The sequence below is a fragment of the Ipomoea nil genome, unplaced genomic scaffold, assembly GCF_001879475.1.
Source record: "Ipomoea nil cultivar Tokyo-kokei standard unplaced genomic scaffold, Asagao_1.1 scaffold0188, whole genome shotgun sequence".
NCBI lineage: Eukaryota > Viridiplantae > Streptophyta > Magnoliopsida > Solanales > Convolvulaceae > Ipomoea > Ipomoea nil.
The window spans coordinates 986,177-998,814 of NW_017616616.1; the positions used below are offsets into that span (position 1 = coordinate 986,177).

The following is a 12,638-nucleotide window of genomic DNA, read 5'->3' on the forward strand; positions in this document are numbered from 1 at the left end:
AAATTAAAATCGAATATTATAAAATAAAAATATTACTATAGTTGAAAATTTAATAAACTTGTTAACCATAAAATTCATCTATTTTTATCGATAATCTAATATACATACTTACTATTATTATGACGATCACTCAATATAATTATTAAACAAAGAAAATATTTAAATTTCATATAAAAAGTAAATCAATTTGTACATATCTTGTGGGGCTACATAGTACATACCATAGCAAAAAAGGGAAAAAATTGAAATTTTGAGAATTATAATGAAAAACATTTTTATGTATTTATAGTACTCAACTTAGTGCATATCGATTCATAGTATTAACAAGTAAAATATATACACTATAGTCTATAGAGTCCATAGCACATTTCGCCCATCCCTCTCGGTCTTTCCCCGTCTACCATGGCGGGTCTCGGCGCTTCTCTCAGGCCCCAACCACCGTCTTCCGCCTCCGCCGCCGCCTCTTTTGCCGCTAAGTTACTTCTCCTCCTTACTCTGCTGCCGCTCTCCCTGGCGCTCTTCGCCTTCGTCCTCCAATGGCGCGGCGGGGGAGTCGACGATCCAATCTCGCGGTGGTCCCCCGAGGAGTCGCGCAAGTTTCCGGGAATGGACAGCTCGCCTCTGGCCACCGTGGGCCACCTCTCTCACTCCTCGGATTGCTCCCTGCTTGGCCGTCGGAATTCCGCGACTTTTCCTTACTACAGGGACTGGAAGTTCAATTTTGAATCAGATCTCAAGCCAAAGGTCTGATCTTTTCTGCTCTTTTTTTGTTTGGTTGTCGTTTTCGTGGTGCTCTGGGGTTTGAGATTTCTTTGCCTTTAATGGGGGGGTTGTTTGTCGTATTGAAAGTTGGAACTGAATTGTGGACTACTAGAGTTGCACATGAGTACATACACAAAATAGGAAAATAAGAACATAATTTTTGAGCTCTGGTAAATATAAAAGAACTTATTGGGGAGTAATGGAGTATTTACCTTCTGCTTTTTTGGCATCCACTGGCAATTAGTTATTTAGCATGAAAAAATGGTGGATGGAGTATAACTATAGGTTAAAACAGTATGTTGCTTTCTACCAAAAGATACTATTGACTATGGGTTTCTTTTGGCACCATCAAAAGCTTGAAATTTGAAGTTGTCTATGTGGTTTCATGCTGGTTTAGTTTTTATTCTGTGATCTTTTATTTTATCTGATCTTATATTTGTGCCTGGGGGAGTTTTCTGATCATACTTTTGATTTGTGCACTCTGTACAAGATCTTTGGTCATCTGAAATGAAATAGTGAATGCATCTTGCCTTATTGATCTAAGGCCTAGTTCTGTTTCTGAATATGCAGATATGTATTACCACAAGTACCTCGGGTAGCTTAGACCAAATTCTTCCATGGATGTACTATCATAAAGTTATTGGTGTATCGACATTTCTACTTTTTGTGGAAGGAAAGGCAGCATCACCTACAGTATCCAAAGTCCTTGAGTCCATTCCTGTAAGTTTATAATATCTACTTCTGTTTCATTGTCTTCTCAATTATGTTTTGCATTTGTGTTATTGGTTTTTTTTTTGGTCTGTTAATACATGGTTTAATGGAAAATGGATATCATGTATTGATTGCAGGGAGTAAAAGTAGTATACAGAACCAAAGAGCTAGAGGAGCAACAGGCTAAGAGGTTTGGTTCAATATTATGAATTAAATTAAGCTTGCATTGTTGCACTTTAATGCATTTTCATTCATGTTTCATTTATAATGCATAATTGGATAAAACTCGGCAAACAAAGTTACTGCTTTTTATTCATGCTATGGCTACTGTGAGAGAGAAACATTGGAAAGTGCATTGAAAACATGTTTGATTGTATAAATTTTTTAGAGTATTCAGTTCTGCAATATTGGAATTTACAGCATGGAATTCTCACATATGCACCTTTTGATGTCTATTCACTGCATATTCTGTTCTTATGTTGTAGCCGGATCTGGAATGAAACGTGGTTGTCAAGTTTCTTTTACAAACCTTGCAATTATGAGCTTTTTGTGAAGCAATCGCTTAACATGGAGATGGCTATTGTGATGGCAAGGGTACAGAACATTATACTCTCACATTTCTTTCCAGTCAGATATTCTGCTCACAAACAGTTGTTAAACATTGTTCTAAGTAATAGTCTAAAATTTTTTAACATGACAGGAAGCTGGTGTTGAGTGGATAATTCATCTAGATACAGATGAGTTACTACACCCAGCTGGTGCTCGTGAGTACTCTTTGAGACAATTACTACACGATGTGCCATCAAATGTGGATATGGTTGTATTTCCAAATTATGTAAGTTGTTCAAAATATAATCAATCAAAACTGACATAATGAAATAAATCAGATGATAATGAAATAAGAAAGGTTTTAATCTGCTGTCACTATGGTACTTCTTTTGTTCAGGAGAGCAGTGTCGAACGAGATGATATTAAGGATCCTTTTACAGAGGTAATCTATATTTCGAATTCATTATTTCTGAGACCTAATGGAATATGTTAATATGTTATTTTATTGCTGGTTTTCCAAATGATCATTATTGATGAAAAGTTTCTTGCATGAATGAAGCAAAACTCCCAGGAGAATAGGAGATCTCAAATAGTTGCTATTCACCTAAATCTGTGATTACTAGCATTTTGCTGGTTCAAAATGTTTAATTTTTAGTTTGATATATGCTTCATTCATAATTTCATACCATGATGTTTGCATAAAATGACGGGACTCAAAATTTTTCTGTCATATTTTGTCCAAAATAGGTTTCAATGTTCAAGAAGAATTACGACCATCTAACAAAGGATGCATATTTTGGAATGTACAAAGAAGCAACTCGTGGCAATCCAAACTACTTTTTGACTTATGGTAATGGGAAATCAGCTGCTCGTATACAAGAGCATCTTCGTCCCAATGGAGCACACAGGTGGCACAATTACATGAAAACTCCAAAGTATGTTTTCTTCATGATCTCATCAGTACATGCTCTGAACTTCTTTGCTCTCTCAATTTGTTGCTATTTTGCATATTTGTCTAAATTGTGTATCAGTGTATGGATTAATTTCATGTTATATATGGCAGTGAGATTAAATTGGAAGAGGCTGCTGTTCTCCATTATACATATTCGAAGTTCTCAGATTTGACCTCTAGACGAGACCGATGTGGTTGCAAGCCTACAAAGGAGGACGTTAAGCGCTGCTTCATGTTGGAATTCGATAGATCTGTGAGTTTCTCCTTGCATTTATTTCTCTTGTGTGTGTGTGTGTGTGTGTGTGTGTGTGTGTGTGTGAAAAACATGCGCTTATTGTTATGATGAAATTCTTATTGGTATTCTTTTTTATGTTGATGCCTTTTATCCTGTAAGTTTAAAATTAAATAATTTTTGTAATATGATGCAGGCATTCATTATTGCTTCAACTGCAACAGAGGAGGAGATGCTGAACTGGTAAATACTAAATATAATTTATCGAAGTATATTCAATGCCTCCTATAATACCTCCCCCCACCCCCCAAACGGGTTTTGTTTTGTGATGAGTTTTGTCAACAGAGAAACCCCTTCCAGTCGATATCCAGAGTGGATGGTTACCTAACAAAAAATAGATACAATATCCAGAGTGGATTGTTACACTTGTCCAACTATAGTTGTTGGAATATATCGAGTATTGAATGTTTAAAATAATTGTTTTTACTGTTTCAGGTATCGTGAACATGTTGTCTGGACAGATAAAACGCTTAACTTGAAACTATTGAGGAAGGGCATTTTGACTCGGATTTATGCTCCCATGGTGAGCTTGTTTGTCTTCAGAAATTTTTATTCCCAACCTTTTAATGATGTTCTATCTAATTGAGCTTTTCACTTGGTATTTTAGATACAATGAGTCTCGTAATATAATTATTTTCTCGTTTCTGTTATTCAGGCAATCATCCAAGGACTGAAAGAATCTGGTGTATTTGGCACTATTATTGCATCTGCTCAGAAAAGTCTCTCAAAGGACAAGTTTCTAGCGTCCATCGAGAAGGGCAACTCATCAAGAGCCGTCGCCTCTCAGTCACTTCCGTCGAGAAAGATTGGTCGGAGCCAAGATTCTCAGGTGACAGCGAGGAAAACGTTACAGATGGCTCCCTTCGAATCTCACGAGCCAGCTGTCCCCCCATTGTCTCCCCCAGGCATGGATATCGAAACCGTGATTGAAGCATAATATGTTCTCCGTGCATGGCTGCTGCTGCTTTCTTCTCGTGTTGTAGTGGAAAGAGCGGGATTTAAGCTTTTAGCAGTTCCATGGATGGCGTTCATACTTGCTCGATCTATACCTATTCCCGATCATTTACCCAAGCGGAGATGTACATGTGTTGGAGAGATGGAAGAGAAGGGAGACAGACGATGACTGCGCCAATACATCGGATCCTCATCATTTTGTGTATAGAAAAAAACCATTTAACCAGTGTGGTCATTCTGTGACAATATTTTTTGAGGGATTTGTATTTGGTGTATCATATTTGGCTTCTCATTTGAGCTCTAAATGAAGTTGAGTAGTTAATGGCTTTGTAACTTTTGTTAAATGCAGTTATAGTAAAAACATTTTTCAGTGTTACCTCAAAGAGCATAAAAGTGGTGATGATTGCAAATTTTTTTAATGAGTAATGGGTATGAATTGAGGTACAAGGAATTCTCTACAGTGCCATGCTGTACTCTAAAAGCTTAAAAATGTTAAAGTCCTTTTTGTTGCTTGTACCTCTCTGCCATTTCTCTGGCAAAATGAGAGTACAACTATAGTGGGGGTTGGTTCCTGCTACAAACATTGTGAAGGTTTTGCTTTGGATTAGAGCATCCTAGATTCCTAGAGCATCCTCCACAATTGCTGTTTCTAAAGAGTTTTTGTAGGAGAGAAGAGAAGGGAAAAAAAAAAAGCAGATCTGACAAAAGAAGATCTTACGCGCCTGCTGCGCTGAACGCGCGGGTGTTGCGAAACAGAAGATCTTACGCACCCGCTGCGAAACAGAAGATCTTACGCACCCGCTGCGAAACAGAAGATCTTACGCACCCGTTGCGAAACAGAAGATCTTACGCACCCGCTGCGAAACAGAAGATCTTACGCACCCGCTGCGAAACAGAAGATCTTACGCACCCGCTGCGAAACAGAAGATCTTACGCACCCGCTGCAAAACAGAAGATCTTACGCACCCGTTGCGAAACAGAAGATCTTACGCACCCGGTGCGAAACAGAAGATCTTACGCACCCGGTGCGAAACAGAAGATCTTACGCACCCGCTGCGCTGAACGCACGGGTGTTAGGCAGCTTTTTCTCCACGCGGGCCCCATATTTCCAGACCAAAAACCCCTCCTTGGGTGTTTGGCAGCTTTTTCTCGACACGGGCCCCATATTTTCAGACCAAAAACTCATCATACGCTGCGCGTTGGATGTTGCGCAACTTTTTCTCCGCGGGCCCCATATTTTCAGACCAAAAAACCCTCTTCATGCAAGTATCTCATTTCTTCTCTCTCATTCACATCATCCTTGTTTTCTCAAAAATCATCCCAAAAATACTATTGGGGATGGCCTTAGACTCCTTGTTCACAAACGTATACAGTTTGATGTTAAGTCTGAAAGCTAAAGCAGGCCCGGGGTACAGCAAAGCAGAGAAACTCAAATTGGGAAAGAAAAAAAAAAAGCAGATACCTGATTCAAGGCTATGTTAAAGAAACAAACACTGTAATTTAAAGTGTAACAGAAGAATAAAGCTGATGTCTGATGACAGGTAGTTAGGACAGGAAGCAACTGACCAGTTGGCTTGTTTCCAAAATAAGCAACTGAATACAGGACACTAACTAAGAATACATTTATACACTAGTCCCTGATATTATAACAGGTGACCTCAAAAAACTTCCATTGACAAAAAGAATGCAAGTTACTGATGATATAAACTTTACTCCTAACAGTCAAAACAAATGGCTCAAAGCCCATTTAAGTATATTGGCAATAAGACAGATAAAGGGTGGGTGTGTCATTCTCCCAGGCAAGATTTCTTCTTTTTATACATGAAGTGTTTTGTATCATTTATAGTCTTTTGAGTTTTTAACTTCCCTCCAGGTGTAAGTTGCTCCCTGTTCACCTCCTTGAAACCTCGAACTTTTGAATGTTGAAGTATGGTATGAAGAGCCTTCCCTCTTCCTGGAACCACCATAGAAAGACTCCCTCCCGGGATTAGATCTTTCTAGGTCAAAATACGTGGGCTGATTACTCTGAAACCCCGACTTCTTCCAATTGTTTCCCCTAGGATCACAATGGTTACCTGAATTCCATGGCTTGTGATCCCTGTCGATCCAAGAATTTCGAGTCTGGAAACCGTTGTGATCCTTATCATTCCATGCATTTCGACTCCAGGAGCCGTTTTTGTTATTGCCCCATTCGTTTTGCCTTGTGCACCCAACGTTCCCACTGTCATGATTCCAAGAATTGTTGAGGCCACTTGGCGCCCCGTGCCCAGGGTGGTCCCTATCGTTCCATGCATTTTGACTCCAGGAACCATTTCTGTTTTGCCTCGTGCACCCAGCATTCCCGCTATCATGATTCCAAGAATTGTTCCAAGTATTATCGAGGCCGCTTGGGGCATTGTGCCCAGGGTTCCAACCCCATGAAGAGCCATTTCCACCGCCTCTCCATCCAGTGCCCTTGAAAGGCCCTCCGGTTCTTGTGCAACTCTCCTCCCACGGATCGCCCACGTTTTTTGAAACTTTCGATTCACTCCACTCGCCCGAACCCTGTCCTGCTTCCGGAGTTCCATTCCCCTGTCCATAGCCAACCTCCCAAGCATTCTCACCGTTATTAAGATTTTTATTATCGTGTGATAGTGAGCATCCGGAAACATCCTCTGAGTTGTTGACATTTGATTCGTCAGGATTGAAGAAATCTCGATCTAAATCCAATATCATTTCGGGGTCAACCGTTGCATTCCAATCAACATCATCAACGTACTTACAGGGATCAGGCAAAGGATTATCAAAGGGAACGCCATTAGTCTTAGCCCAATATCTAGTTTTGGCATCATGAAAGGCTTCTTGACTTGCAGAATCGTCCCACTTAACCACACTATCATGGCAGGAAATGTACTCCTTTGTATAGATAACCTTGTTCCAAGGAATCCCCACGGACTTGCAGAACTCTATCTCCCATGAGGGCACACTATTCTCCTGAATAGCTTCAGCGTTTGGAAACAAAAATAATTTAGAAGCCATAGTTACAAGGTCACAAAATACCATAACACATTTAGATTTGAAATGAACGTTATCACGAGTCAAACAGATAAATATCATACATCCCATTCGGTAAATGGTAGAAAATAGAAATCCACCCTAAATGACAGCAACAAAAACAAACAAGCTTTCCACAAATCAGCAACCGAAAAGGTTTGTGATAGTATAGGCAGAGAACCTTGTATATATACTTCTCCGATTCCATGCCTAAAAATCGCAACCATTATCAACAAATTATTTACCATAGAGCTGCAGATATACAATTCCAAGTGAAATGCTAACTCCCCTCACCAATCCAAAGATTAAACGTGCAAGCACACTTAACACAAAACTTCCCTCCTTGTGATCCTTTTTGTCAGGTATTTCTACAATATTGTGACTCTACCCAGACTCAGATACCATGAAAATATACAAACTTTAATGATTTTCCCAGAAGTAAACTTATCCTCCAAAATATGGTTCCCCTGAACATTTCATCTTCAACTTCTTCATAATTTCATTCTCTCTGAGTTCTATGTTGACCTATCAGATTTATTTACATCTGGGAGACAACAATGATAATCAATAGAACAGTGAGCAAAGAGTATAAGTTCTGGCAACAGCCCCCCAATCCTGCCCCTTTCACCACACACAAAATGCAATTCATACAAGCACATAAGCAACAAAAAACAAAGCAATAAAGTTACAATCTTTTTTCAATTAATCATCACATCACGTCCATCCCAGCAAGGCAAAATTTAAATTTATCACACAAACGTGCCGATTTCAAACCATTTTTCAGGAAATCAAACGCGGGAAATTGAATGACGGCGCCACTAATTAAGATCAGAAAACGGAAACCGCAGAAACGCAATGAGAAGAAAGGTACCGGAATCAAACTTAGCGTCGAAGTCAACCGGAGGGAAATCTTGGTATTGGTAGTTGTAGTTCCTTCTGGGGAAATATCTCCGATTCCATTTGCCCATCTGACGTGATGGGTGTGAGGGCACGCAAGGTAGTGCCTGCAGAACGAAGGGTTCCAAGATCTAGGATCCCAAAGCCTGCTCACTTCTGGAGCCACTGCGCAGATGCTACGAATTCAGAAAGAGGTTCATAACGGCGGAAGAGAGAAGACAAATGGGGTTTTTGCGAAGCATTTATAGGAAATATACGACAAGCCAGTTGTTCACGGTTCGATCAGGTTCAAGAACATGTTACATACTTCGATACTCTGTAGTTACTTTTGCACTCTGAAACTATTTAGAAGGTAAATCGCATCACAAAAAACCTAAATTGTTGAATTTGGGAATTTGTAGTTTTCGAGTTTAATCGAAATTTAAATCACGAAAGGTAATAAATCACTTATATTAAAACTCAAATTCTTATATTGTAATTATCAAATCAACACTTAACTAATTTAGTTAGGAGATTATTTTTAAATATATATATTGAGATATTTCATTTAGTTAGTATTAAAAATGTTACACAAAAAATCGTAAGTATACTCATTATAGGAAAAGAAAATTACTACAGAGTAATATTGTTCCTAAACTACAAAATAATACGGAGCATATAAATAATTAAATACAAAATTTTGTGTATCTATAATTTGAAATTTGCCCAGTAGGTAACATGTATTACAAGTGCACAATTAATCGTGACAGACAATCATATGTCATAGTCAATTTTAATTTTAATTTTTTTTTTTAATTTTAAATATATTTTATCCATGACAATAATTACAAAATGTATAAAGTAAAGTCATGATGAACTCATTTTCAAAAAAAAAAAAAAAAAAAAAAGTCATGATGAACTCAATAGGCAACGTGTATTGCATATTTGCATGTGTGCACTGGGTATTAATTTTCTTTAACATACATATATACATACACATGACACCACCCCCCCTCTCCACACACACACACACATATATATATATATATATATATATATATATTTGAGAATATATTTAATAAAACTCTTTGACTTATGAAATCACTGTGCAAAAGTTAAGAATTCAGAAAGAGGTTCATAAGGCGCAATAGAGAAGACAAAGGGGGTTTTTGAGAGGCATTTATAGGAATGAAATATACGTACGATAAGTTGATTGTTCACATGTTTTAAAATTTGTTTAATTATAAATAAATTTTATCTACATATTGGCAAAAATTAAAAAGTACACAAAGTAAAATTACGATGATGAGTTTAATAGGTGATGGACAATTTTAACTATAATATATATCTACACGAATCAATTATAATGATAGTGTGTAATAATAAAGGTCGAACCACAATTTCATCCAAGTTCATGATCTTATCACGTATTTAAATTAATTAATTAATTTAAATATATGAATATTCACCAGTTGTTATATCGTTGACCGCGGTACACATGCACCGCGATAAAAAACGGCGTCATTTCTTTAAGTAAATAAACGGCATGCCGTTACCGCTAACGGAATCCGCATGTTTGGTGTATTAAACACCAACTGACACTATAGTTTATCTAAATCGACACTGTCTCATGACAAATGAAACTGCAGTTATATCAAAATGATACTGTAGTTGTGGTGAAATGAAACTGCAGTGTATATAAAATGAAAATGAATAACATTTCATATATTTGAGTGTATATTGTACAATGAAGCTGTAATTATATCAAAATGATCATGTAGTTGTGTTTTAATAAAACTATAGTGTATATAAAATAAAATTAAATAACATCTTACATATTTGAGTCTATAAATATCGAATGAAATTGTAGTTATGTCAAAATGAAACTGTAGTTGTGTTAAACTGAAACTACAGTGTATACAAAATGAAACTGAATGACAGAGTCACTTTTTTTGCGGAAGGATGCAGAACGGCGGAAAACAAATGTCGTTTCTTTTCATTTAACAAAATAATGTCGTTTTAATGCGCGATTCATAATCAATTATGCACCGTGCACGATATAATTTGCGAATATTCACTTTTTTGGGCCAAATGTGGATTAATTCATTATCATTATTCGTTGGGCTTCAATTAACGAGTCCAATCAACATAACTTGAGCTTGCCATTCTTCAATTACATTTAATTTGGGCACTGGATCAATTTAATTAATCCAAATAAATCAACAATTGACCCGATTACATCAAGACTATGTTCAAAACATATGAATAAACTCATTATTCACTTTCAACCCTTGTCAATATGTTTTAAAGCATTATGATATTTCAATTAATGACTATTGATGGATTATATTAATCCGGAGTCCGAATTATATAACCCGAATGTATGAATGCATTATGACGAATAAGGATTGAATCAGTGTAAATGGTAATATAACGATAATAATGAACGAATATACGTCATGGGGACGAATATTGTATTAATCGCGTATAAAGTGCTATTACAGGAGTACAAGACGTGTAATAACAAGACAAGAGTGTAATTAGGCAATCGTTATGCGTTCGACCCGTGTCCAGCATGTGTAACAGTGCCGTTAGGCACTGTTATCTCTTTTTTTTTTTTTTTTTTTTTTTTTTTTCAAACCGTTTCGTTATAGGATATATGTTCATAATTTTATTACTATATGTTAATAACTGTATATTCATAACTCCACAAATGTACGTTCATAACTCTATAACTGTACATTCATAACTCCATAACTGTACATTCATAACTCCATAATTTTACATTCATAATTTTCGAAACTCTATGTTCACAATTTTAGAGCTCTATGTTCATAATTTTATCACTATATGTTCATAATTGTAAGTTCATAATGTCAGAGCTCTTTGTTCATAATACGATCAATAACTGTACATTCATAATTCCATAACTGTAGATTCATAATCTCATAACTGTAGATTCATAACTTCATAACTGTAGATTCATAACTCTATAATTGTACATTCATAACTCCATAACTGTACATTCATAATCTTCGAAGCTCTATATTCATAATTTTAAAGCTCCATGGTCATAATTTTATCATTATATGTTCATAATTGTAAGTTCATAATGTTAGAGTTATGTGTTCATAATTTCATAATTGCATAACTGTACATTCATAATCCCAAAAAAAAAAAAAAATAACGCCGTTAACGGCAAAACGCGCGCAATTTTTTTTTTTTTTTTTTAAACTAAATGACGCGTTTTTTTTGAAAAATGACATCGTTTTGGGTCTGTGTCCACAATTCATTGTGGACACAGAATTGTGGACACGGGTCCAGGGCATAATTTGCCGTAATTAGGACACAAGATGTCTAAACAAGACAGAAATGAGGGCTTTTATACTCTATATCGCTCCAATAAATCGGAGAAATTGGAGAAGGTCCCTTCAACCACTTTGGACCGCAACGAACGCGGGACGACTTGAATAATGCGAGGACCCCAAGCCTTGGCCAAGCATGGAGCTCGACCAAGTAGCCTGCCTTAGGCGGCCGACCCCTGGGGTGGTCCAGCCCAAGGAGGCCGAGCCAAGGGGGCCGACCTCGAGTCACCACGTGGGCTGCTTTGACGCAGGTTTGTCCGACCCGGTCCGTAGTGTTCCGCTCTGTAATTATTCCATCAAGTATATTAATAAAAAAAAAAAGTTAGTTTGAGATAAAAATAAATATTTTGATTGAATTAATAAAGGGAAAATGACACTTTTTACCCCTGAGTTATATACTTATAACACTTTTTCCCCCTCAATTATTTAGGTAAGCACATTAGTCCCCTTAATTATTCTAAAAGTAGTGCTTTTTCCCCCTGATATATTAAATTGACATTTATACCCTTAAAGTAAACATTTTATTTATTTTACTACTCCAACAAATTCTTGCGTATACGTAGGGATGACCACGGTTCGATTTGAATTGAACCGGATACTAAAGCAATCGAATTAATAGTTTACGGTTATAATTCAGATCTAGAACCCAATATTTAAATGTCAATTTATTAAAATTATGTATCAAAAAAATTGAATCTTGAACCGTGAACCGGCAGTTCCGGATCTGATTCGCGGTTTTGAACCGTCTTTATTTTAAAATTTTATTTTTTATTTTAAAATAGTCTAAATTCAACAATAAATGTATTTTATTTTTTCAGTTCGGAACATGAACCGTCCGTTCCGGTTCACGATTTTAATAAACTCTAAATATCGAATTTCGATTCTAAATTGTAATTGGAATATTTCGGTTTGGTTGCTAGTGTTTGTTTAGTTTAAACCAAATTATGGTCATAATTTGTTGAAGAAAAAAATAAATTAAATATTTAGTTTAAGGGTAACTATGTCCATTTATCATTTCAGGGGGAAAAACAACCACTTCAATAATTTAGGGGGAAAAAATACTATAAGTATATAACTCAGGAGGAAAAAGTGTTATTTTCCCATTAATAAACTTAATTAATTAATAGGGTTATAGAGCATCTCT

General features: G+C 36.6%; 2 protein-coding genes across 4 annotated transcripts; one reads left to right on the forward strand and one right to left on the reverse strand.

Moving 5' to 3' along the window:
* Nucleotides 1-320: 320 nt before the first annotated feature.
* On the forward strand, nt 321-4,596 carry LOC109180706 (glycosyltransferase-like KOBITO 1). Of its 2 annotated transcripts, none has more exons than XM_019330416.1 (11): nt 321-744; nt 1,333-1,482; nt 1,611-1,663; nt 1,959-2,067; nt 2,174-2,308; nt 2,420-2,464; nt 2,770-2,957; nt 3,086-3,227; nt 3,403-3,449; nt 3,702-3,792; nt 3,925-4,596. In XM_019330416.1, the coding sequence occupies exons 1-11, from the start codon at nt 403-405 to the stop codon at nt 4,201-4,203; spliced, it is 1,581 nt and encodes a 526-aa protein (XP_019185961.1). In that variant the 5' UTR covers nt 321-402; the 3' UTR covers nt 4,204-4,596. The 2 variants fall into 2 exon arrangements, with proteins under 2 accessions (XP_019185961.1, XP_019185967.1); XM_019330422.1 differs by having other exon boundaries at nt 3,702-3,789; nt 3,922-4,596.
* A 1,102-nt stretch (nt 4,597-5,698) lies between these two features.
* LOC109180717 (bifunctional endo-1,4-beta-xylanase XylA-like) lies at nt 5,699-8,414 on the reverse strand. 2 transcript variants are annotated; one of them, XM_019330435.1, is made up of 3 exons: nt 8,125-8,414; nt 6,385-7,201; nt 5,699-6,318 (listed from the first exon to the last, which is right to left on the reverse strand). In XM_019330435.1, the coding sequence occupies exons 1-3, from the start codon at nt 8,219-8,221 to the stop codon at nt 6,057-6,059; spliced, it is 1,176 nt and encodes a 391-aa protein (XP_019185980.1). In that variant the 5' UTR covers nt 8,222-8,414; the 3' UTR covers nt 5,699-6,056. The 2 variants fall into 2 exon arrangements, with proteins under 2 accessions (XP_019185980.1, XP_019185973.1); XM_019330428.1 differs by having other exon boundaries at nt 5,699-7,201; nt 8,125-8,411.
* Nucleotides 8,415-12,638: the final 4,224 nt, after the last annotated feature.

What these genes read in the sequence shown, in the direction of transcription:
- LOC109180706 (XM_019330416.1), top strand. Translation starts at nt 403, where the DNA reads ATGGCGGGTCTCGGCGCTTCTCTCAGGCCCCAACCACCGTCTTCCGCC. An exon ending in AAGTCCTTGAGTCCATTCCT is followed by an intron (nt 1,483 to 1,610) that starts GTAAGTTTATAA and finishes TATTGATTGCAG; the next exon opens with GGAGTAAAAGTAGTATACAG. An exon ending in AATTACATGAAAACTCCAAA is followed by an intron (nt 2,958 to 3,085) that starts GTATGTTTTCTT and finishes TATATATGGCAG; the next exon opens with TGAGATTAAATTGGAAGAGG.
- LOC109180717 (XM_019330428.1), bottom strand. Translation starts at nt 8,221, where the DNA reads ATGGGCAAATGGAATCGGAGATATTTCCCCAGAAGGAACTACAACTAC. An exon ending in CGACGCTAAGTTTGATTCCG is followed by an intron (nt 7,202 to 8,124) that starts GTACCTTTCTTC and finishes CAAACGCTGAAG; the next exon opens with CTATTCAGGAGAATAGTGTG.